General features: G+C 39.9%; 1 protein-coding gene across 2 annotated transcripts in view; it reads right to left on the bottom strand.

Annotated features, from left to right (window-relative positions):
* EIPR1 (EARP complex and GARP complex interacting protein 1) overlaps nucleotides 1-27,860 on the bottom strand; it is a 73,659-nt gene that overhangs the window by 29,246 nt on the left and 16,553 nt on the right. For both annotated transcript variants that reach the window (XM_083829555.1, XM_083829556.1), the window contains exon 4: nucleotides 3,849-4,005. In XM_083829555.1, coding sequence (XP_083685681.1) covers nucleotides 3,849-4,005 — 157 coding nt within the window. The remainder of the gene's footprint in view (nucleotides 1-3,848; nucleotides 4,006-27,860) is intronic.

The raw sequence follows: 27,860 nt of genomic DNA, 5'->3' as shown, positions 1-27,860 counted from the left end.
CATATTGCTGTATGTTTTTTCCGTGACATATCTACAGTAACAGAAGATCTAGAGTATATGCAGCTAAATTACTGTAGGAGTGAGGTGTTTTGGGCAGCATAGTTTATTGTTCCTGTTGAACTCTATTTCCCACGCCAGAAAAAGCGCTTTAAGACTAAAGCCATGTATCTGCTTGGAGGATTTGCAGATACTATTACAAAGACAAACCTTTTTACAGCTTTAGGGACAACACACTAAGGAGCTAGAACCTACTCACTAATAAAGAAAAAGAATCAAGTGGCAACATACTTCAAACAAAAAGCGGGGTCAAGGAGTTAAGAAAAAAAATAAACTGTTTGAACAAGTACAGATAAAAGGTCTACAAGAGGATTACAAGTTTATGACTTTGCTCATCTTCTTTAATACTAACAGGAAGAAAGCTTCAAAGCAAGGAGTAACACATTTCACATACACAGACACTGATGCTGCATTACTGTAACCATTATTAATGGCTACGCAGAATGAATAGCACATGCAGAATGAATAGCACATACAGAAGAACAGAATGAGTTTCTTCAATGAAAGCTGATAAAAAATAAAGATGGGTGTAAAGCCAGGATTCACTTCCAAAGCAGACGGACAGAAGTTAGACACCATTTCCATTCTATAGCTTGAAGAAGGCTTAAAAAAAGAATATTACGGATATATGACATGTCATGAAAGAAACATGTAACTGGCTTGTCTGTCAAAGATCAGTGAGGTGGCCAACCTAGGAAAAATGTTCTAGCAGTAGGAACGTCTGGCAGGAAAGCACACAGGGAGCTGTCAGGTATAAGTCTTGCCCAGCCTCTGGGGCCACATGGTGCTTATAGAATTTACCATGTTCTACTGCAGAGATTAAGGGCTGAAGCAAGCTTATTTCTGAAACGGCTGGAGGGGCAAAGAGCAATTTCTGCAGAGTCATTTTAGAGGAAACACATCGGATGGGGTGGGGGAACCGCAGAATTTGCATAGGGTCATATGGGATTTTTCAGCCAAGGTAGAGCTTGAGGCCTATTGCTATACTGTGCCCTGGGGATGGAAACTCAGAGTGCACGTGGCCACACTGAACCCCAGCTTCAGTGTCAAAATTGTGTTCTGTGAGTAAAACATACTAGAGTATGCTTAAATGGCAAGTTAAAACAGAGCCAGAAGCAGCATTACTCTTCTTCCTGCAGGTACCTGACCCCAGAACACCGCTGCTCTCACACAGCGTGGTTACATATATTAGGCAGTTGGGCTTACGGTAAGGTTTAAAAAGTATTTCTATTTTAGATTGAGGAAAATTGCTTCTGATTAAAGACTGGTTCCAACAACAATCGTGCCATGCTGTAAGTATCTCAGGTACTTCCAGTTCTTGTAAGCATCTGAAATGCACAGAAGAGTATTTAAGGTGCTACTTGTAGTTAACTAAGGTGCTACTTGTAGGTAACACACCACTCAGTGGGACGTGGACTGTTAAATGATACAAATTTGGCACAAAAAGTTTATTTCAGTCATTTATATCAGCTGTTTCCACTATGACAGAGGCAGGAACAGACTAGCCTGCTCTAGAACAAGATCCTCTAACTCAGCTTTGCTTGCCTGACATGAGGTGAGAAATACTAACGCAAAGTATTCGGTTTACACTTATGTCTATCACTTAGGGCATTTTCAATCTTTATGCATATATATGTATTTACATATGTGCACACGCACATATCCACACACACGTAAGAAACAGAACGAAAAAACACACGTGCCCATGTGCCCTCTGTGATGATCTGACATACCAGCTAAAATGCTTTTAGGCACGTAACCTAATGAGAATGGCATCAATCTCATTTATGATATTTGAACGAGCAGACAAACATACCTTAAATTTTAACCAATTATAAACACGGAAATTTTGTAATAGTAAAGTGACGTAGAAATAAGACATCTACAGATATTAACAATGAAGTCTGAACATAAAATGAGAATCAAAAATAGAGGACACCAAAGAAATGTAATGGCAAAAAGTCATGGAGAAAACACACACAACAGGTTTTACAATAGTAGCAGATATTTGTAAGCACTAGCACTGAATAAAAACATTCACATGACAGGAGACAAAATTGAATATGAACTTAATACCAACTATAGCAGAAGAGGAAAAAACCCTGATTTTGGGCTTGCACATAAATTCACATCCTGATATAAAGCAGCAATGTGCCCCCTGTTTTTCCTCTGATGAAACCCAGGTATCTCAATATCAGAGAGAGAGAAACAGATTAAGGGAAATAAGACAAAGCACATTAATTTTAAGGGGCAAAAGGTGAAGATGAAAAAAGCCCTCACAATATTCCCAACTATATTGGAAAGTAATTATCAGAAGTTTTCAATGGTAAAAATTGAATTGCCTAATGTGATCAAACAGTTATAAAGAGAAGTAGTCATATGAAAATGAGTAGCAAAGCCTTAAAAGTTACTAACATGAAAAAAAACTAAACATTAGCTAAGCTGAGATATTAAAGTAGCCTAGATAACACACTTTAATTTGTTGATACGACAATTCTTGTCTAAGAAGAACCTAAAAAAAACAACCACCAAACCACACCTTGAAATTTCAAGTACAAGCCCCAAACCAGAAACAGAGGCTTAAAACTTATGGTACGATGCATGCCACAATTAAAAAATCAACTGAATTAGCTATCGTTTCTAAATTATTCATTAACTAGCCAGTAAGGAAAAACAAAGAAAACTTTACATAACCAGATTTTGAAAAGGAACTGAGATTGATTTTAAGTATCTTTCCTTTTTGATACAATTTAAAGTTACTGCTACTAGAATATATTTAAGGATAATGAGATCATGCTGGATACCTCACACAGCAGGTATCTGAATTCAGAAACCAGAGGCCCCTTCTACTCTCATTTAAGACACTTATAGTAATACCGACATTGATGTTACTTTATCCCTGTTCATTTTCGGTTCAGAGATGTCACATTTCATTTAAAAAAATCTGCTCTGTTGTTCCGTTTTTCTTAAAATTCTTTGATGATTGTGAAATGGACTGTAGAACTTGCACGATTATTGCCTGCTGTTTTCTGTCTGACAGACAGACATTTCCGAGACTGCTGCAGACCATATTCTTATAATTTCGACTTTTCTTGCCAGTGGAAGGTGGCCAGGTGATCCCACAAACACATACAACATTTCAGTTGGTGAAGCAGGAACCACGCGTGTTAGCAGTTCTTTGCCCCACATCTGTTCAGGAAGCAGTGGAAACATGTCATACGCATTCCCCAGAAGCAAAGTACTTGTGAATACCCGACGGACACATTTAACTTTCTTTCAAAGAACAGAAAGGAAAGGGAAGCAAACCTCTATAATTCTCTCTGCAGTATTACAGCTCTTCTTGTCTTTTCTTAGATAACAGAAAAGAGTAGTTAAACAGGCACCAAATAATATAATGAATTCTTATCCTTAATAAACAACAAATGACTTGCACTCATGCCAAATCAGGTGAGTAAAGACTGAAAAGCAACATCAAATTTATATTCCATGAAAAGACTGAAGTGCTAAGTATAATACCTTTGTGCAACAAAGGCTTTAGATGGGGGCAGGTGGGGAGAAGCACATTAAAACAGTACACAGGCTGTTACTCCATATGTGTTTGCAGGACTATAATAAATGTTTTTAATCTATGAAACATCTGGGACAAAAATCCAATTTGTACTTTTTTTTTTTAAAGACGATAGTTTTAAAGTGTATAGTATAGCTTCTACAATATAAATCTGCACAAAACTAACAGCACAGGTCTCTCCTTTAGTTTTTTTTCTAGGAGTATAAAATATGCAGGATCCTACCAGGCCATATTGCCATGGGCTGTGTTGTCAAGGTGACAGAGTAGCTCCAGGGTTTGAGTGTTGCTTGATGAATCATCAGGGGATTCATGACTGCCTGATTCCAATTCCTTCGGCATCCTCCAAACGGCAGCACATGTCATGACTTTACTGTCTGAAGCTAAGCAACAGAGAATAATGTCAACAGATCATTGTATGGGAGACACATTTTGGATACACTGCATCAACATTTACACAAATCTATAAGCAGTGCACATCTGCTGTTTAAAAAATTTTAAAAATATTAGAGTAAGCTGAATCTAAGAACACAGAACATGGATACTGACAGACCTCAAGTTAGCAGTCAAGTTGCTGCAAAACTCATAATTAGCATTCACTCAACCCAGTTCTCCCTGTTTTGAAGGCAGAAATCGGTGCCCATGAAAACAACTATGTTTAAGGCAAGTTTTTGAAGCTTTCCCCGTGTTGATGTAATGAGAATAATGCACAATTTGTATTACTTGAGCCCTTAACAGTAATGATTGAGACACTTTTAACATTTTCCTTTCAGGGGCTACCTTCAGTTAAACCTACAGCATTATGTTATATCCTTTGCTACCAATAACCGTTTACCACAAAACTTCAGGTTTCCACCCAAATACATTCCTGTATCTCCAGTGAACAAAAACAGCTTCCAAAAGACAAACAGAACTTACATGCATATAGCAAAGTATTACAACATACAAGGAACGAGCTGACTATAGATTGAAGGGAAAAAATACCATATGGTTTATAAAATACCATAAGGTAATGCCCATCACCCCCCAGAAAAAGGAATTTCTAGCAGCACAAAATGGGAAGAGATGAGAGCAGCACCACATATGTTCGTATCGTTACAGGCTGTGGTCCAGGCTTCCCAGAACAAGGACAGGTCAGTTAGCTACTGCAGCAGGAACAAAGAAACCAACTACAGGGACGTTAGGTGAACGGAGGGTGTCACTACCTGCTGGAAGATGCTAAATGCAAAGTCCAGTGGATAAGCAACGGGTGAAATGTTTTGTGTTGCAAAGTCTTTTCACATGCCTCTCTCACTGTTCTGTCTTCATGTACATCTGGCTGATCTTAGTCGAGTGCCTGATTAAAGACCCATGAGCAAACGTGACCAGCTCGGATCAGCAGAGAGGAAAACAGGAACAACTGTAATGAGGGCGTTTGTTTTCAAAAGGGTGGATGGTAGATCTGAAAAAGGCCTTCTCAGGCTCAGTACCATTTAACAGAAATGTCTCCACTACAGAGGTAACCAATCTGAATATTATACACACAAAACAGACATTCAAGCAACACACAATAGGACAAAAAGCAACATCCATTTCTGAAAAAAGTAAACGGGGTAAGAGAAGGACTTTAAGGCATGGAATTCACAACACATGAGCACTACGCATTTGATAGAATGCACTAAGTATGAAATATATGTACAGTTTTGGTAACTGTTATACAGCAAACTGGAATTTCTATACAAGTTGAATACAGTATTGAGAGACTATATATCAAAAGATGATGGATAATCCCTTATTTATTAGCATGTAGTTGAGCTTTTAATAATTCTAATGCATGCTAACTAAATAGCCATTTCCAAACCATTTGAGGCAAATCCTTCACTTAAAATCTATGTGCCACTGAATGAAGAAGAGGAAGAGGTAGCACATTGTTACCTTTTTTTTAAGCAAAGGGCAAGTCAATGCACAGTATGCATTCTACACTATACAAATAAAGATAACCTAAACTGAACGTGCAATGTAGTTTGAGAAAGTAACATTTACTCCATGTTTTGCCTCAATACTCAAATACGTGGCAGAAAGTTAAAACGTTAAAGAACACTGAAAAGAAATTTATGGTGTATTATAATTAGTGAAAGTTCTGCACCATGCATATAAAGCTTTAACTTTTCCACTATCACTAACATCTATTCAGAGAACCACAAAAGCCATCATGGAAAATGAACTACACATTTCTCAAGCTATCTTTGCTGCCAGAACAGCACCACGAGTCTTAAGACAGCCTTACAAAGTCATTTTAACTTCTCAAAAATGAAAAAAATTAAAATTCTAAATCAACTAAACAAGCAGTGATTTGAAGACTGATTGAAGCTGAAGTAAATATATTGAAATCTTTCTAGAACTTGATGTAACCTGGGCTCCTGTAACACTTTCATGCTTTGAAAATTTGTCAAAGGCCACCAATTGTGAATGTGTGCAACAATTCTATGAAGATTTTGCATTTGTTTTCAGATTATAACTATGGACATTTCTAAGGAACAAGATGGAAGTATACTTTGATATTCCTGGCAGAAGAGATTTATTTGGGTAGTAAAAACAAATTTATCAGATTTCCACATCTTGCAGACCTATGTAAGCCATTTCTTGGAGCCCAGCATATACTGTTCTCTCTGGAAAGCTGCTCTGACTATATGATGTCTATCAGATGCCATTTGCTCTTCCAAAATGCATGAGAAGCTTCTCTTTCTGTAAAGTAATTTGAGCAAACAAGATTTCTGTATTAATGGCTGTGATTTTGTAGATTGCCTGAAGTCCTTTCTTCTTTTTATTAGGTTGGCTCAGAATTTCACATGCAAAACTCTGTACCATCCTATGCCTGCTTCACTTCCATGGGGCTGGTGGTGGGGGACACAATAATTCTGTGTGTCAGAAAGGAACACTAAAAGCCAGTTTGCATGGAACTCTTCAACATGCAGCACGCTCTGCTTGCAGATGGGTTTGGAGATGCGCATGGAAAAACGACAAGCCACTTTCCAGCTATTGAATGATCAACTATTATAAACAACAGCACGTATATCACAGATCTTCATCTTGTATTTTTACAGTTTGGACAAATTCCGGAATTAGATACGTGGCTGAAACCTGTAGAGTGAAGACTTCATTGAGAGTACTTTTAGTTTCTCTTTTCACTTTTTATGTACTCATCTACAGTTCTGACACTTTATTAATTCCCAGATGTGTTAAACCAAAATGGAATCACCACTGCCTCTCACAGAAGTAATTTTAGATATAGCTGGTCTTAACCAAGGCTTAAGTTTCCTTTTTATAAGGAACTTTTAAAAGATATATACCATTATTCTCTCCATAAACAGGCAAACATTAGGTCTGAGTGAAAGTATCATCCCATTATGACAGATGACATGGACTTTTTTTTGTGGGTCGTGATTCCCTTTAATCGAATAACCATTGGCAACAAACCTTTATGAACCCATAGACACAAGATAACTTTCACTGCATAGAAATCCAAGTCCCACAATAAGCTTCTCATGGCTGTATGAGAAGCTTTTTAGGAGTACACAATGTTTCTGAAATTACCCACATAGCTGTAACTTCCCAAGCACTCATATTAAAATTTGCAAACATTACTAAATAATTTCACTACTGCTTCTATAGTTCCACTGCTTACACTGAATACCTAAGGGCAAGCAGAAACCCCAGATTTTCTCTTATTTTACTATCTTCACTTCATCCCAGTGCGCACACACATTGATAATGACAAGGTTGTTATCTATAACCTCTTGCATTATTTCTCTAAAAATGTTAAGAGACCAATATGAATGAATGTAATATTGAAATGACAATACCGGTTACTCTGTCAAAGGAAGAGCAGCAAGCAAAACACATAATAACTAGGTCATATCTCTATGCCTTCCTTAAAGCTATTCACATATTTTGAGACCACTTTTCCTTATCTCATATTTAAACCAGAATTTTTATTTCTTTATGGCACAGCACCAACGCAGAATAGATAAGGTTAAGCTAGCTACTGTTGCAGTCTTATCACTGAGTGTATGAAGAAATATATTTGTAGGTTTAACTAAGCACTAAATAACTGTTAAGTTACACCTTCATAAAATATAAGTAAAAGGTTCGCAGAAGGGAGTCCCGCTGTATTCCTAAAGCGTTGCTCTCAAGAAGTGACCCAGGACTAAGACAATGAACTGTTACATCTTTGTCACTTTTGTTCCTCATTACTCAAGAAAAACTCGTCTAAACCATCGTGCACCTTCCGCACACCTTTCACTAGGTACAGTTAAAGCCAGAGTTAGACGTGCTTTAACAATTGCAACAACTCCCTGTTAAGCACTGTTCCCCCAGCTTCACTAACACAATCTCCTGGGCAGAGGACACCATACTCACGGACCTGCCAGAGTGACTGTACACAGTTTGTTCAACCTAGTTCTGTTGAAATGATCCAAGCTCAAAAACAAGCAAGCAAGAAGTCGAGGAATAAGCAAATATCCCACATTTTGACAGCACTGAGTTAGAAAGCATCTACACACACAGTTACGCTGGCAGCTCTGAGGGTGCAGTAACTGCAGGAAACAAACTTTGGGGAGTTCAGCCAAAGCCCGAGAGAGCTACAGAGCACAAGGCCTCCTTTAGATGCCTACTTTACAAGTCAAGCAAGTGAGAAAACTCTCTGCATGCAGAGTGTGCAATTTGCAAAGGGTCACAACTTGGTCAAATCAATACCAATTTTCACTACAGCACTCCAAAAGACTTCTCAATGAGGGCTATTTCCATGGCAATTTTCAGCTTCCCACGACCACCTTTTTCAACACAGAAAAAGGGTAGAAGTTGTAGACAGGTGAAGCATCCTGTTTATCAACCTCCAAAAAAATGCTCCCCTGGGAGAGCTGCTCCAACTTAATCAGCTCTGAGAAAGAAATTCCTACAGACTCGCATAGTAAAAGAAGTGAGCTCTATCAGGCCTCCAGATTTAGAGAGAATAACCTAAAAGTTTATAAAAATTCTGAATGACATTTAAAGATTTATTCAGAAAATTCTATAGCCTGGAAAACCACAAAGAATTCTTTGCATGGAAAGCTACAAACAGTCTGTCCAGGCTAGTGCTGAATCAACAATGTGGGGAGATGTGAAATGATTACACAGTGATTGCAGTTTGGGTCTAAATTAGTTCAGAAACGAGGCCAAGTGTAACTCATGCTGAATTTTAGCAAATTTTCAGATTGGTGCCATTATAAAAATTTGTTTACAGAGAATTCTTGAAAAGTACAGTTTATTCCCTTTAATAAATTGCAAGTTTAACAAGGACATGACTTGTAATCCCAGTAAATATACTAAGAAACCAACTGATAGCTAGATAACTGACAATAATAAATCAGAATAGATACAGAAGGAAGAGAGGTAGTCTATAATCCCTGAAGACAGTAAGCGGTCTGAAATAGACCTCTTTGTTTTTGTATTAGTGAGAACAAAAAGCCACACTTGTTATGTTGGAGCTCTAAGATTTTGCGATTGAAAGCAATCCAGTAATTTCACTGTTTTTCCAAACTTAATTCCTTTACTGAAACTCTCCTTCCACAAACAGATTTTTTGGAAGGATGCTACAGAAAAACTACTCTACTCAGAGTTTTGTTTGATGGTCTGGGTTTAAAGAAAAAGTAAAGAAAAAACACCTGAAATTATTTTGGAAACAGTCAAATATTACTAAAACAAAGATGAAACTGAACAACGAAAAGAACACATGGAATTTGAATAAAATAAATCATCATCGGAAGTACAGATGGTGATCAATACTCTGCAGTTTCAGCAGAGAAGAGGTTTGAGTACACGCAGAAAACCACCAATTCTGTTTCCCTTACTCATTCAGGTGTGTATTGAGCACTAGATAAACATAGATATGTACTATCACTTATCCATGTTCTGCTTGCCTCCAGTTCACCCACTGCAGTTACTCTTCCAGAACTGAAACTATGCAATTCAAAAGCAACAGAGCCATTACAAATGATAAAGAAGAAACGTATTTCAAGAGGAGTGATTAAAAACATCAATGTTTACAAAGTTTAAAACGTGATTTTAAGAAGTTAACCCCCCCCCCCCCCAACTTGTAAGCAAAGCGATGCCTGAAGACATTGCCATAATATAAAGGGTAAAGTGTAAAAATACAGTTAAATGAGCATACAAGAAGTATTACCACCACCACACCACCCCCCAATCCCACACAAGTGGATTTTGATCCCAATTATACAGGAACACATCAGTCAACACTGCAGCTCACAGCTGTTCAATCATCTACCTTTCATTCTTCTGGCGCCACTTGCTGAATAAAACCTACCATGCCACTGAAGTATGCTCTGACATACAGAACAACTGCAGTCCTGGCTTGTCAGAGGCTTACAGCAGTCAACCCAAAGCAGACCAGGTCCAGCTCTGGTCTGCCCTCCCCAATTATGTCACTGTACAGAGCACTTGAGTCTTTCTGTTCAATTGTTCTTTACAGTCTTTCTTTTCTTACCTAAATATGTGATAAATCACACTTGATTAATGTATTCTTTTGGAAGAAAGAAAAAGACGGTTATTGCTAGTCTCCTGCTCTCTTTTTAAATCGTTCTGAAGCACATTTTATATGTACATTAGTAATTAAGTATTTTTTAATTGATTTCTTAGAATCAATAACGATGCACAGACGGTAGCATCTACAGGAACAATGTTTACGTTTTACTTTCTGCTGTCATTCTGCCTCATTCCCCCGTGTTTAACCTTGAAACCCAAATGACAATGCTTCCTACATCACTGCCTGCAGACATTCACACTGAAGCTGGAGGAGCCGAAGTATCAGTGCCTGACAGGGTTTGCTCTTTGATCAGCTCAGGTGGTGCAAAGCCAGCTGGCTGCAGTTATTCTGTTGCCCAGGGAACAACAACTGAAGTGTATGCTTCCTAAATCTGCACAGGAGGCCCTTCTGCAGCACTGCCACAGCAGCTCTTGCTGTGCGAGGCTGAAGTGGCGAAGCCGCTATAGCTACAGCCCAGCTGGTGCCCATTAATGCTCTCAGTAGGACAGGAACAAGCAGCGAGTATTCAGAAGCCTCCTTCTTACCATTGACAGACTTATCGCTTTTCCTTATTAATGAACGTAAACATCCTTCTCCTGTTTTGATAAAATGAAGAAATCAAAACCAAAATTATTTAAGTATGCATCTTTTAAAGAATAACTTCGTAGCCTTTTTAATCAAGTCATAAAAAGATGAACCGCATTCCATTTATTCCACGACACATCTTTTACAGGTAAAAGAATATGGTGGGGAAATAACCACCATCATTCTTTTTTTGCGTTCAGAATTTCTTCTTTAGTGTTACAAGCCTGCGTAGTCTTTCATTGTACATTTTTTCAGAGATACATGGGGTGAGGTATATGTAAGAATAATAAATTGTAGGCAGCCTAATTTTTCTTTCCACTTATTTTCTAGCTACCAAAAAACAGCTTTTGATTTTGAAAAATATAAACATAGAAACACAGCAGAAACATGATATAGCAGCTCACTGTGTATCCTAACAGAAGTATGTTTCCAAGTCGAGATGGAAGCAGAAATAATTAGTAGAAACACAGTAACATGCTCCAATCAAGTCCAGCCCAGACATACATTCATACAGAAGACATCTTCCATGCCTACCTGTTGTCTCATGACTCTAACATGCAGAAAACACTGCACAAACAGCAGCTTTACTGCTAGCATGCAGACCACAGATGATCATAAGTTCACATCTACTGCACACAAATACAACATGGGTGAGATTTGGGTGCTAGACAGCAGGCTCCCATTCTGCATTGTGCTCACAGACGTATAAGGAGGTTTTGAAACCCTCACAGGCTGGACAGCGACACAGAGATAATGATCTGAAAGTGTGCAAAGGAGCAGGTACGACACGAAGAGACAGGTAAACCAATCATGTTATACGGAAGCTGGAGACAGAACCTGCAGAAAGCAGGCAGTCAGCAGGCTGAAAAACTGGAGAAGGCACAAATTACACTTTTTTTTACTGAGGTTTCTTACCCTATCCAGAGGTGATTTGAGATGATGTTTCAGCACGTATCTTTCCCTTGGGATGTGCTTTCCGAAGACAGACAGATACTTAAGGGAGCTTAACATTTACTGACTGCATTTCTGGAATTCTGCCACAGAAGGACAGCCTGAGTGAAGAACTGTAACCCTCACTACACCGATGAGCTGAACTCTGCTCTTCAGGCAAAATTTGGCTACAACACTCTAAAAAGTTGCTTAGCAGCACAGACATGCTTGCTTTCTGACACTTCAGAAGAACAGATCTCCTAAGGCACAACAGTGACTTATGGCACTTTTGATACATCAGGTAACCCTCTCTAGGTATTTTAACACAGTAGAAAAGAATGGAGAAATTAGCACTAACTACTTGCTTTTGTTTCTTCGTGGTAGCCTTCCCACTCGTGTCACCACCCGCCTGCCAGAACTGCAGCAGTCGTACCCAAAGCAAGGTATCAGCTGGCCATACAAAAAGCATTGGGAGATTTAACCCTGGGCTGAGGAGAGCTGCACGACACACCAATAAAAACCAATGAACCCTATATACGTGTTGGCTTCCATCATCACTAAGGCTAGCGAAGCTGAACACTATTATCAACATTGCCCCTTTTTTTTGTGTGTAAAAGTACCAAAGAGAAAGCAGGAATCTCATGGAGGCACTCACTTCCATCACCACAAAAGCCACAGCAGCTGTCAGTTAAGTGGGACTAGATGATAGCAATGCATTAACGCTCCCACTTGATGTTTCGTGAGATATTAAAACACTATACTCCTTAACAATTTAATGACAACTGAGAACCACTTATCCCCTCTTTGAATTAGGCCATCACCAGACAGTTGCACATTCAATGTTCTATTTAAATAAGCTTTAGCATTTCCATTTCATTGCATATGAGTTCCAAAGACAAATAACGGCTTGACACTTCGTGGAAATCTGTTTCAAACAGGACAAGTGGAATTACATCCAACGTGAGCAGTTTGACCGCCCAAATTTGCAGGACTAACATCTAATATCTCAATTTGGAAAGAAAAGTTCACCATCCCTTATGGCAGACCTTTGCAGTTTCCACTTCTTTACCTCAGTAAAGACCCAGAAGCATAGCCACTCTTCAATACACACACAGTTTCACCCAGCAATAACTTGTGATTGAGATCTTTTCCCTTTAAGCCTTCCTGATCTGTCCTTCCTAAAGAGCCTGTGTTCTTCCATGCATCTGTGATCCCAGTGAGATGACATTTGCCATAAACATAAGGTGTATTTGGTCAGTACTCACAAAGTGTCCTGTCTCTGAGCTGAAAATTTGACTGTAGGATGGCTTTTAGAGGTTTGTTTCTAACTTGCTATATTTTTGTGGCTTTTATTTGTAGATTATAAGCTCCTTCAGGAAGACCTGTATGACTCTCCACTCTAGTTTGATTAAAAAATTTTGGTGCAGTTTCTCTCCTATGAGTGGCTCTGAGTTGTAAACAATTGAGAACTAAATGGTTGTTAGCAGCCTGCTGCATTATGTATTGCTCAAATGCCCTAGGTTGAGAAAGCTGCTGACTAGCATAGGACACTATTTATTCTTCTTCCTTCTCTGGACCTCCTGGATGTACTAGTTGTTGGTATCTTGAGGCATCAGAAAAATGGAATTCAAATTAAAAAAAAAGTAATTTATGTTTCTTGTATTAGGAAAACCTAAGAAGACAGTCTTCCTAAAACAAACCCACCTCTCTCAGCCTCGCTGATAATGGGTTTGCTGGACAAGTTAGATCTTTCTAAGCTGACTAGTCCTAAGCAGAGCCAGGATATCATCCCTCTAGCGACCAACAGCTATTCTTCGATATAGACTCACCCTCTGAAGCATTTCATTGGAACATAGATTTCTCTATCTGAGAACACCAACGTTTGAGGGCTCTGCTATGCACCGTACAAAACACTCAGAAACAGACTCCATTGCATGCACAATGCAGACAACAGCTGAATGTACACCCGTGTAACGAAGGGAAAAAATGACAACATATTAGCTATAATAACAGATGGCAATTTCAGTGCAACATCATGCGTATGTTCATATCTTGGCAGGTATCACAACGAAGCAGGGAGTCAGACAGAAGGAATTTGAAGACTGAAATACAGAATCACAGAATCATCTAGGTTGGAAGAGACCTCCACGATCACCGAGTCCAACCTCTGCCCTAACACTAACAAGTCCTACACTAAACCATATCACTAAGGGCTACATCTAAACGTCTTTTAAAGACCTCCAGGGATGGTGACTCAACCACTTCCCTGGGCAGCCCATTCCAATGCCTAACTACCCTTTCAGTAAAGAAGTTCTTCCTAATATCCAACCTAAACCTCCCCTGGCACAATTTTAGCCCATTCCCCTCCCCCAAAAGAAGCACTCACACAACCCCTGAGAATTGGCAAGAGTTGTTTATTGCCAGGACATCTTGCAGGCAAGCCTGCGGGATGTCCATGGTGTTTGGTGGCTCCAAGCTAATGCTTGCGATGGAGCCTGAGGAACAAGTAGGGGGCTCGCCGGGCACTCCTGCGGTGCTGTTGGTGCTGCCAGATGGCAGAGCACAAAGACATGCCGCAGTAGTCCCAGGTCTGATCTGGCCGAGGTGGATCCATTTCCATCATTTCCTCCACATCTGGTGGATCCAGCTCCATGGGCTCCACGGTGCTGGGCAGAAGGCTAAGCCAGTCCTTGCCCGGGACTGCCCACATGGGATGCCTTCCATCAGGAATGTTCTCTGGCCAGGGTGCTGAACCAGGGGGTCGTCCAGTTCCGTGGCTCAGTCCCATGCCATTGTCAGCTTGATTTTCATACATGGGTCCGATAGTGCTGTCTGGTTTACGGCCATTACTGGGTCCCGCACTGTGCTCCAGACTATGGGCACGCCTCTGCTCCCCGTGGCTGTCTGTCTGACGCTCCTGCCTTTGCCCCATGTCACCGTTGCTCCTATGGTAAGGCCCAGGCCCCCTGTCGCTGGGTGTTTGAGGGGCTGGCCTGTTCCCCACATCGTTGCGGTGCCAATGATACCACCTGTATCTGTCTGTGGGCTGGGCGCCAGAGATCCCTTAGGCACTGGTGTCTCTTGTGCCACCGGCGCTATCCCTCCGCCCACAACACATCTCCTTCTGCTCAGGTGCATTCCTTCTTGGTGCTTCACCGGACGGCATGGCTGTCCTCGCACACCAAGGAGGCCTGCCGCTCGCCTTGCTCTCCTAGTCTCCTTACTGCAGCACAAGCTGGCAGTCAGAGGGCCTAGATGCTCAGTGAATGATGGGCCAGCTGCAGGGGGGCCTGTTTTATAAGGCCCGGGGCAGTGGTGGCCGCTGTGACCTCAGCAAGCCTCTGAGATGGAACGGCCCACACATGGCCAAAGGCGGCTGTGTTGGGAGCGGCCTGGAAGATGCACTCACGTGGACAAGGAGGAGGGTTGGGGGGGCTGAGGACCCCTTTTCTGGGGCTGGCTCCCCCAGGCCATTTGGCTTGCCAGAGAGAAAGGCTGCCCCTAGGAACTGCCCTGCACCTCCCATCCTGTGCCCTGGGTTTATTTTTAATACTGGTTTTTAGGTAATTTCATTCTATTCTTTACGGAAAAGAACAGAAGCAAGGTGCATCTTCAGCCCTAGAGTCGTTGTCTCTACTGACAAAGCTGCCATACACTGATGTCTGAGCTGGTATCTGTAATGGTTCTAGGTACAGTTCTATGTACGTTTACTTCTCCATGTCTTCAAAATCAACCCAAACTTCAGAATCAGACTCATTTTTCCTCCACCATTAACTCTACCATGGGATATACTGTCCCTATAGAGCCTCCAGCTCACACACTGATCTCTGATAACTTCCATTCCCTGAATATATATACTCCATATATACTTCCCCTTTTGCTAATAGCTTACATGCTATTACATTTTCTTCCTTCTTCCTGCCTTAAAATCACGTGCCAAAACTTTCCTATTTGCTGCCCTAAGTTTACTGACTCTCATCATTTGTTGGCTTCTTATGTCTAGGCCAAAATGGTATCAACAGATTGAGCTAAAGTACTCACTTAACAAAATCACCTCCCACATTCACATTTCCTTTATGCCATACATACTAATTTCAGAAAATACAATGTAGAATCTGTGTGAAATAGTTCACTGATATCTAGTTTAAAATAAACTTCAAGTTCATCTTTGACCCTGTATCTTCATTGTTGGCTTCAGATCATTGCTGAAGGACAAGTTCCCAAAGGTTCAGCTCACAGGTTGTTCATGAGCAGTTTATTTTCACTCACACAGGAGTGAAACGGAGCATAATCTGACATTAAGCTTTAGTGAAGTCAGCTGAAACTTCTGCTACAGCTTGGTTAGAACTGGATGATCAGCTTCATCTCACCTCCTGTGTGGTGGAGACTGCTGATGAAGCCAGAGAGCAACAAGGAACAAATCCTGGCTTCTCTTTACCTTTGAGGATCCTGGCTTCTCATGCCTTTGAGGTGAACCCATCGCATGCATAGAAAACCATGGTGAAGGGAAAGCAGAAGTTGTTTTTCTAAGAACATGAAGTAATAGGCAACATTGATTAGGCATTATGAATAAATGATAGGATAGGACAAAGCAGGGAAAGCTTTGAAAGTTTTCTTGAAACTGGAGAAGAGAAGGCCTCAGGGGGACCTAACAGTAGCCTTTCAGAACCTATGAGGAGATATTTCAAGAGGACAGACCAAGACTCTTCACTGTGGAGGGAGAATAAGAACCACTAGGTGCAAGTCAGTGGACACAAGCCAACAGTTTTTCCACCACTACGAGAGCCAAGCAGGTTGCCCAAGAGCTTGTGTAATCTCCATTCTGGAAGGCTTTCAAGAACCAACCATGTAAAGACCTAAAAAACCTGGTCTAACCTCAATGCTGTGACTCTTACATCCCTTACAACTTGAATTACCCTATGATTCTTAAACAGTGGAAGAGTATGATTGGTCTACCAGACAGCACATGCAATAGACAAAATTAAGCTGAGCTGCAGAATAGTCTTTACAATGCCAGAAAAGGCACATAAATATTAACCTTGCCTTCCCTTCTTCCCTGTAGCTAAGCACAACTTCAGTAGCTACAGTAGCAGAAACATCTGCAATGGTTCTTAAGTTCTATGCATAATGGTTAAAAATGTTGATGCTCATTTGATGCCCCCATGAAATACAATCAGTTTTCTTAAATATTAAAAATAGCATTGCAAGCTACCATCTAAAAACTAGAAAAAAATTAGTCACCTTACAAGTTTTCACACAAGCACAGTAGAGAGCAGAATCCAGAAACAGAAACAACTTTTATTTTAAAGGATAAAATGAAATTCATGAATCAATGTGATTTAGTGTTATCAGGTGGATACATCCAAATCTAGACTGGCTACATTACACATTAAAAAAAATATAAGCCTACTGACCAAATAGTTAGGATATGGTTAGGAGCTGAATTGTGATATTGATTAAGTCATCAGGAAGAGGAAAAAATAAATCTTCAGTGTTCTCTTAAGAGTCTATCAAGCAAGTGACCCTCCTTCAGCCTCTCTAGCCTATTAATAATGATGTGGTATGAGGAAGTAAAAGCAGACTACATTTTTCGCAGTAGAAATAGAGCAACAAAATGGAATGTTTAAAAAGTGAAGTCCCAAAACCTCTTAACATTTACCTGATGGATCTTGCACAGAATGCTTGGTTCCACTTACATGTTTCAGCGATAACTGTGAAGTCCATACACACCAGAGAAGAACAAGCTTCTAGATTTCACTTACTGACAAGCTAGTTGGACAAAGAACGCTTAGACATACTACAATACAATATATGTATCCACCAAACGTTACTTACTGCAGCAATGCGCTGGCTGGAGGTAGAGGAAGAACATTTTTTTCTAGTTTACTATGCTGTAGCAGTTCACTATTTGAACACTGGGCAAACAAGACTACTTACAGATCGGATAAGGAAAGCAGTTTTTCTTGCTCTATTCTCAAAAAAAGAGGAGAGGATAGAATAAAACCTTCCAATGCTGAAGGTTTGAGTAGCCCGATAACTCAACGGATTCTCCCTCATTGAGGGTTCTAATTCAGTAGCATTTTACCTTTCTATATTTTAGAGCATTCTTTTCAATATCATGACCATCCTGTAATACATCAATTTCAGTCATTTCCTCTCCTCCCTCTTCTTTCTGACATTAGCTCTATTTTGCCTCATAGCACAAACGTTACAATTATCCCAATAACAGTTGTCAAATAAAGATGAAATGCTAAATCAATGAATAACAAGCATCTGTGCTTCTAGCTAATTATATTTTACGTAAACTCCTCAGTTCTTACCTTTTTCCCCACATATTTGCTCTTACCTACTGGCTGAGACACTATACTGAGCTAGACCCCTACAGCAGTGTTGTGTGATCATAACACATCACTGACAATACAGCTTTATTACCTGTCCCTTGGACTGGGCTCAATATTTATCTACGCACAGAGGCCTTCAACTTGAAGAGCAACTAACATGAAACAACTTCTCAAGCCCATAAGGCCATAGGCTTGAGAAGAGAAACTATTTCCATAGTGGTTTTCCATCACGTGCATCAGATATCCAACTATTTCCCTCAAAACCTTATTGGAGGGTACTTAGATGGGAACACTACCAGTTAGACATAACTATAATTCCTAGAAAAGTACCAAGTATGATCTACAAAGAACACCCAGAGAACAAAGAACACCAAGCAGATTCATTTCTCCCCTCAAACCACGAGAACAAGACTTCTTCCACGTGGGCCTCCAATACTGCTGAGGGGAGCACTGGGCAGTATTCTGGGAGATGTGTTCAATTTTGCCAACCCCCAGCCCACCTGCACGTTGGAGAGACTCTAGTTCACGGGGCTATACCAAAGATGTCCCGAAACAGAGCATTTTCACTAGAGCAAAGGACAGAGAACCCAGAGAAGTCCATGTCGCCCGCTGTGTGCAGTACTAAGCAGCTGAGCGCGTCACCAGCAGCGTTATGTCCAACACCCTTACCAGTAAAATTTCTCTGCAGGAAGTTTTAACACACAAGTTTACTGTGTGAAAAGTGCAATGCATTACACTCAGAGCAGATGCAATGTTTGAAATTAGTAGATTTTAAATACAGACTATTTTCCTTTTTTAATCAAAATTAAACAGCAGTTTTGTGTTTGTATGTGTGTAGGTTCTGGACCTAAAAGCAAATTATTTATATTGGATCTTAATGATTGCTACACAGTGCCACTATCTTGTTTGCAGAAACAAAAAAAACCAAAAAGATGTGTTTGTACATGTGCATGCCTGCATGTGTAAAATTTGAGGTAACAGTACTTTCTTTTGCCCTCTGGTGGCTTTCTGTGTCCCTACACGTAATCAAAGCCCCAAACCTAATTTTATAGGAGTCAGAAACATTTGCACTGGGAAAACAATTTGTTTTCCACATATATTTCAATGGATTTGATTAAGAAACTGAACTCAAGATATACAGGGGAAAGCCAAAACATGGAAAAAAGTGATTTTTTTTTCAAAGTATTTAATTTCAAAATGGTCTGAGACTGTTTGAACCAACTTTATGAGTGCTCCTTTCCTTAGTCACTCATGCAACACAATATTTTTCTTGCATTGGTAAAAATCTGACTTCAAGAAAATCTCTATATTGTTATGCTTGAGAGAGATTTTGCTTTCATATTTCATTTTTCCTCTTTGTAGTTGGAGGAATTCATCAAGCTTTATCCCAATGGATTTATAACAAGGCTCCAAAAGGCTGAAGGTAAGAACAGAACAGGCATTCACTGTGAGCTCCCCAAAGAGAGTTATTACTGTCACGGTGTAAACCCCTAGTCTACTTCTGATACAGTTTCAGGTAATTCCACGCCACGTCAAAGGTGAGAACTTCTGAAGGATCCAGAAAATTTGGCAGTCCAAGTAGGACAGATGAACTTCACTGTGTACAAACATCAGTTAATGCATGTAGAGAAAGATAATTTAAGCCATCCTGACATGATGCTGCACTCAGAACTGGTTGTTACAACTCCCCAAAAGCTCTTGGTGTCACCAATGACAATTCTCCAAAGGGAATGAGCAGTAGCTACACAAGACAGCAAAACATTGGGCATTTTTACAAAGAGTACAGAGAATAACACAAATAATTATTTCACAGCTCCATAGAACACTGATACACCTCCAACAGGATGTGCAGTTCTGATGTTTGTATGTAAAGCAGTGCACAAGGTTGGGTAAGCGCAACATAAATGAAGAGGATGGAACAAATGTCCTATTAGGAGATGTTCTATAGGTTTCATTCGTAAGGAAAGTGTCCTGGAAAGAATTAAGTTTATGGAAACAGAAAAGCAATGACAAAGTTTTGTTTGTTTGTTTAAAATCCATTATAGGCAAAACCTTGCAATACTAGAACTAAGTGGTACTCACCAAAATAGTACAAGACAGGTTCAAAAACAAAGGGCAGGGAGTTTCATCAGTAAAGAGCAGGCTGAAATTTAACATTCTAGAAGTTAGGGGAGAAAGACAGCCTTGACTGGTTCAAAAAGGGATTAGATGCCAGTCTGTGCTGTTCCTACCCAGGATGTGCTGTTACTGCCCCAGGAGTCATGATACTGGTACAGATGAACCAATCTTTGTTCTGGTCAATAAGTTGGGAAGACTATTTGGAAGGAAAACAAAAAGCCCTAAGCACGTGAGAAGTGCCTAACTTTCATAGACACTGTAGCACGAAGGTCAAACACCTTATTGCACCTCACCAATCCACTCCATACCAAAACTAACTTTCAATAACAGACAGAGATGGCTGTATTATTCCTTTTTTCCTTTTTTTTTTTTGGCCTCTGTAGGTTTCCTGCCAGAACTGATAGTTATTGTCTGAGAAAAGCTTTAATTGTACACGTGCAAAGGTTATCTTGATAACCAATTCTGACCTCTACCTCCTTGAAACCATGTTAGGTTCCCATTTCTCCTGATCTATTTCAGAGATAAGTAGAAATCATATCTCAGCAGCTCTTCATCTGTTCCCTTCAACACCCAGAGCAGAAATGGAGGGGAAGCAATACTATGTTTTATGACAACTGATTCTTAAAGCAACACACACATGCACATTTTAACACAGAAGGCATGGACAGGGAATGAAATGCATGCACAGATTAATTTACATTCTTACTTTTCCCAAAGTTCACATAGTTGTATTACTACATTCAGGTGAACTGCAAATAAACCCTTATGGAGGAGTGCAAGATGGAGAATATAGCCTGTGCATAGTAAACTGCATTATTATTTATTTTTAATAGAAAAGGGTACTGTATTTAAAAAACAAAAGACACTCCTCCACACTTTCCGTAGTCATTAAAGCTACGTAGCTGTTCATTAAAAATTAAAATTCTGAAAGCAGACTGATCAGTAGCTCTTCCTTCATCAGCACGCACATCCTGGGATGCCAGTTTCCCTGGTTATCCAGTCATCAAGACAAGAAAGAAAATCCAACTCAAAGGGAGAAAAAAGTGTTGAAAGGTGATAAGCAAAAGCTAGGGCTTTGTTTCTTCACTTTTAGGAAGGCAATAGAAAAGGAAAACAAACAAACAAACCAAACAAAAAACACAACACTAGCTTTCCTTTCACAAAATGGTTTTCAAAATTTTTGCATTTACAAAGGCAAAAAGGAGACCTTCGCTGATAGCTGTTCTATATTTTAAACAGCTCTGCAATTGACAGACTACAGCCACTTTTCCCCTCCTGTGAAAGAAATCTCTTATTAGCAACAAAAATCAGACAGACCATATACAACAGCATATACCAATGTCATCAGTACAACAGATGTTTGTGCGTGTTAACAAGTCCGCCTGAGAATCTGAAATAGCGTGTAATAAATTTTCATTTCTGTAAGCAGGCATGTATACCTGTCCAAGTACAAATGCACAAATGTCAAAGTCATGTAGCTTGCCTAACCCCATGGGTTTTTTTTAATTTTCAAAATATCTCAAGATTTGCGTCACTTCCGTGACACTGGGATGTAACAAATACACACCAAGCTGAAAGAAATTCAGTATTGTAAAGAAGAGTTATCAGAAAGACAGACTTTGCGGCTTATGCCTTCTTGAAGAACCATTTTCTTGGTTTTAAGCAATTTTGTTTCACAAGTCTAAAAATGGAATTTAAAATTATTAAAGCTTTTTGATAGATTAAACTGCTAGAGGTGGTAATGAGATTTCAATAAATAAGAATTTTAAAGTATTTCCAGAGCTCCAAAGGAATACTGATCTTATGCAAATTCAAAAATAAAAAAGTTTTGAAGGTAGTAAATTTTATGAGTAAATTATGACAGTGTTTAAACAAATATTTAAAAATATGGTAGAGAAAGCAAGCAATACAAGTCCTAAAACCAAATGCTTGGTAAGATACGTGCATTTGTAAATAAAACATATCTTTCATCCTCTGTTCCCACAGAAGTTTTCAAGAAGAAAACTGTAAGAATAACTGGTTCTGGCAATGTGTGCCTGCAGCCCAGAAAGCCAACTGTACCCTGGGCTGCATCAAAAGAAGCGTGGCCAGCAATGCAAGGAAGGTGATCTCCCTGTCTGCTCTGCTCTCCTGAGACCCCACCTGGAGCACTGCATTTAGCTCTGGAGCCCCCAGCACAAGAAGGACGCAGACATATTAGAGTAAGTCCAGAGGAGGGCCACAAAGATGATCGTAGGACTGGAGCACCTCTCCTACAACGAGGCTGAGGGAGTTCAGGTTGTTCAGCCTGGAGAAGAGAAGGCAGAGGGGAGACCTTACAGCGGCCTTCCAGCGCCTAGAGGGGACCTACAGGAAATCTGGGGAAGGACTCTTTGTCAGGGAGCGTAGTGATAGGACAAGGGGTAACGGCTTTAAACTAAAAGAGGAGTAGATTCAGATTAGGTATACGGAAGAAATTCTTTACTCAGAGGTGAGGCACTGGCACAGGTTGCCCAGAGAAGCTGTGGATGCCCCATCCCTGGAGGTGTTCAAGGCCAGGCCACATGGGGCTTTGGGCAACCTAGTCTGGTGGGAGGTGTCCCAGCGTTCACTTCAGAACAGGACACGTGAAGCTTTCTCTTGAATTCATCAGCATTTTTAGACATACCAGCACAGCACCTAGCAATCCTAATCTTAACCACCCTGTTGCACTAGTCACTGGATAAATGCTGTATCAAAATAGCACTATTCCAAAATACCGTCTTCTCCAGAAGCATCAAATTTTCTCAGAGAAAAGTGATTTGTCTCAATTTTGTGGAATAACCCTCACAACAGAACTATCATACCACTGATATCAGAAGAACAGAAACTCTTTACTGTATGTTCACAGCTTAAGTTTCATACATATCTTTATCATGTTTTCTTACTATTTGTCTCATGTCTCCCTGAAACACATTCTCCAAAATAAGTAATTTGTATATTGTATAACAATCTGCAGAGGAGAACCATGACTTCTTTTTTGGCAACTCAAAGTCCAACCTGAGGCCAGCTGGCACAGTAGTGCTCACTCTTTTGCAACGTAAGCTGATAGAAGGAGGCTACACTCAAAACTAACAGTGATGTTCTGGGACTACCCCTGGGTGTCAATATCTCAAATTGCTAAACTGCACATGGGAATCCTAACAGTTTAACAGTACCCACTATTCCAAGTCCATTGTAATGCTGGTTGCACTGCTGTATGTATTCCATTACCTTGGCAGCATACAGTGATTGCTCTGTTATGACCCAGTTGCAATGCCATGGCCCTGCTCAAGTTATTGAGATACATACAAAACCTTAAAATCTTAGTCTAATGTCCTAAGACTACTCCTTTTACACTACAGGTTATAACTTCCAGCTAAAGATATCACTACCAGCAACACTGATATAATCAGAAAAACTTAGAGCAGCCAACTGCCTTATATCAAAAAATGATTATTCAATGTTAAGATTGTTATGGTCAGCAACTTTTATTCTTCACAAGCAAGCAAACATTGTTTTGCTCTTAAATCATTACCAGTGTTGATATACACTATTCTCTCTGGTGACCAGCGATAGGACCTGAGGGAGCAGCATGAAGCTGCACTGGGGGAGGTTCAGGCCAGGTGTTAGGAAGTGGTTTTTCACTGACAGGGCACTGAAACAGGCTCCCCAGTGAAATGGTCACAGCACCGAGCCTGCCAGAGTTCAAGAAGTATTTGGACCATTTTGGGTTTACGTGGCAAAGTTTTGGTAGTGGATGGGGCTACAGGGGTGTCCTCTGTGAGCAGAGCCCAGCAGCTGCCCCACGTCAGATCAGAGCCAGCTCCAGACGGCTCCACAGGGATCCACTCCTGGCCAGAGCCGAGAAAGAATTTAAGAATGAATTTATTTCACCAATGATCTTCTCAGGAGATGGCATGAAAAGGAAGAACATAAGGTCTCAAGAAAGTAGGGGGAGTTGCCATGGATAAAGAGGAAAGAAAATGCAAAATAGAAACCAATAATCAAAAAATAGAACAGACATTTAGTCACAATAACAGATTTTTCTACTTACTGTAAGTGCTACAGAAAACACTAAATGCTAACACTGAAGAGACATCTTACTACTACAACATTTCTACAGTATTCTACAGAACCACCTGCCAAAAGGCTACAGACAACTTTGTGCCTTCTTGCTTTCTCACAAGTGGTTGCAGCCATACACTTGTCCCTTAAGAGACACATCCCTTACTTGCTTTTGAGATCTCCTTCCCTCGGATCTCCTTGTTACTCCAATTTCACTTCTTCCTTCACTCCTTCACCCTGTTTTTCAGCAAGCATATCCCCTAACAGACCTATGAGAGGTAACAGCACACTTAGGCAATGCCTAAGGTTATGCTCTTGAGATACGGTTATCTACTTTCAACCTGCAAGCGCACCCTTCACTTGCACGTAAAAGAAAACCGTTTATCCATAAGTCAGAATAGCTGCTTTCAAACACTTTCACAAAATTCACCTTTACAGTAATGCACATAACCACCTAGATGTGATGAGAGGTTCAGCAGGCAAACAGCATTTACTACCAATGCAGAATTCTTATTCTGGATTGGACCAGCATTTATATATAACATCTCTAAGTATTTACATACTTACCAAAAATTGTTATTTTTGGATGATAATTTTCCCTGAGCATATTAGGATCATTCACCTTATTTACTGGATATTCTGCTGTTCAGGGAGCTTAATCAAGAAATTCAGGAAAAAGCCATCCATTGCTGGAAAACTAGCATGGCTACAAAACTCTTAAGTTGTCCTACAGAAGAATTCCCCTGCATTCTCTTTTAACGTAGTTGAAATTTACTTTCTACAGCACAGAGAAGTGCTTGCAAAATATTCCATCTCCATTTTAGCAGCATCCTGAAGTGGCAGGTGAGAAAAGGGGAAGGATGCATACAGGAAATGGGACAACAGATTTAAGTTTTCTATGTGAAATACATGTTCAAGACACAGATGTTCACAAAAACCACACACAACCTCTACCCACCCCTGTGCAACCACCTAACTGGGAAACGTTTCACATACTCTGTGACAGTGTATTATGAACTGGACTGACAAAAAGGGCATCATTCAGAAATCAACCCATTTCCAAGTTCTCCCCAACTTCATCTTACCCCAGAGATCTCACTTTCTTCAGCCAACTCCAGGCTTTCACTATTCACTTCACATGCAAGAACTTTATATTAGTGACACAATATTTTTCCCTGCCTTGGGACACTGTTAGGAGTCTACTCGAATGCTTTCCTACTTCCTGTAACTCCAGCAATACAGACTTCATATAAATAGTATTTCAGCAGGAGACCCTGTTGTAGAACAATGAAAAGCCGACAAGTTTTATTTTCCAAGCTACTCTCCTCTACCATGATCTACAAACTTTCCGGCATTTTATCTCATCACAATGAAAAAATTAACCTAATGTAGGCCATGATGCTCCTCTGAATGCTGAAACAAAACTTCTTTCAGACTTTAATATTACACGTGAAATGATTTTCCTTAAGGTGAATAGAGCTCTTGGATAGCTACCAAACACCTGCAAATTTGAAGACTAATTTATCTTCATTTTTATATTAATTTTCTATGTAGTGTATCATTCTCATTGGTTTATGTCTTTCTTTGGAGGTTACAGTCCTGACCCTCACCCCACCCCATCATTATTCTTTTCTGATATTTAAAAGTGTACTTCTAACCAAGCTGTTATAACCTCCTTAATTACTTTGTCACCTTTCTTATTCGTGTTTTTGAAAGTGTCACTCCTGTAGCACTTTAATTTAGAGAAAGTAAGGAATTAATAGGCAATTGACTGAAGCTACTCAGAATAACAGAAGGAAGAGCGTAAAGTTCCTAGGATTGTTCTGATGTAGATTTTCTGTTAAGTACTGCATTCTCCTTTTTATTACTGGGCCACTGCGAGAAAATAACTTCTGCTTCACTAAGTACAGTAACTTTAAGATGCAATAGACATTATATACAAATAAACCCATGTAAATTTTCAGTGATAAAGCATTAGCCAAAGTTCAACTGTAGCCAGCTCTTTGCCACCTGTATTACCACAGCCCCAAACCTTACGTGGAATCATAGAACCATTTAGGTTGGAAAAGACCTCCAAGATCATCAAGTCCAACTGTTAACCTACTGCTGGCAAGGCTAGCACTAGACCATGTCCCTAAGCACCACATCTACATGTCTTTTGAATACCTCCAGGGACGGTGACTCAACCGCTTCCCTGGACAGCCTGTTCCAGTCTCACAACCCTTTCAGTGAAGAAATTTCTCCCAATATCCAACCTAAACCTCCCCTGGTGCCATTTGAGGCCATTACTTCCTCACACAAGAATCCATCCTTTTGGCTGTTTGTTTTTCCTTCTTCTTCAAACCTAATCTTTATTATTAGAAGTTAGATTGTTAAATTTCAAAGTTAGAAGATTACAAAAATCATTTTTGCCTTAATTCTTACCTATTTCAAAGCTGTCAATAGTAATCTTATCCTGCTCAAAAAAATCTCTGATTCAGTTGACTTGGCACAATAGAGGGGAAAGATGGAAAGATGCATCACTGTCACAAAACTGACTAGCAGTGCATAATTTCATCTAGGTATCTAAAATATTAATTTTAGAAGTCTGCTTCCCCACCCTCAAGATATTCAGACATGTTTTAATGCAGTTTTTCCTCTTATACTTACCTTCTTTCACATATTTATACAACTTTATCCTTACAATCTGGGCATGTGGTATAAAATACAGCATTCCTCATTCTTACAGTGCTCACAATAACAAATAGCTGCCAAACTCAAAACCAAACAAGTTATCTCAGTGTAATGATTGCCCAAAATAGATGGAGACAATGTAAAATGATCATTTTGCTTATATGGAAGGATCCGATTATGGTAATAAAACACATGAAAGCCACTAGGTTCACAGGTTGCTATGCTGGTATCTCCCCCTGCACTATCATCAAACTTGTTTAAAACCTTCTAATAAGTAAGTCACCTAACAAATCACCTCTAGAAAGAGCATTTATTTGTGGTCTTATGTAGGTCTCATGTAAATACCAGAGTTGATAACCTCTCATCACCTTGCTGTTCAGCTACACAGGGGGGAAAAAAGCGCATAAATTCTATGAAGTCTTTCCCACTACACAGCAGTTTTTGTTTTGTTTTAAAGAAAACACACAAGTGTTTCCTCCCCCACACAAACATACCACCACCAAATTCAAATTGTAGGACTTCTATTTCAGTACAGAAGACATAGGAGAACGAAGCAGTCTTGGAACCTTCTCTCTAACACAAGGTTGAGCAGTAGCAATGTACAACTCTGCAGCTGACAGATGCATGAAGTCTGAAACTCACTACTTAATTCTCAAATTCTTAGACTTCCTTTATTCCATGAAAGGATACACTAATATATACACTAAAAGAAACAATATTTATTCAGGTTGACAGCACAGATTTCCTGCTTGTCAGAGAGAAAAAGTACCCCTTCCTCAAGTGATGCAAGGGGATTTTTCACGCCTCATAACAGAAAATCTTCACACCCACCTTACCTAGGAAAGGCACCAAGATCCTTAATCTCAACAGCCGTGCACTTAGTGTTAGGTTACACAAGGAGCACTCCTACTGTTTCCAATGAGATATTTAGATAATTTATAGTTCTCTGTGGGCACGTCTGCATTAA

Source organism: Anser anser, assembly GCF_964211835.1.
Source record: "Anser anser genome assembly, chromosome: 3".
NCBI lineage: Eukaryota > Metazoa > Chordata > Aves > Anseriformes > Anatidae > Anser > Anser anser.
The sequence above is the reverse complement of the archived record's forward strand: the minus strand, read 5'-3'. Positions and strand labels throughout refer to the sequence as shown.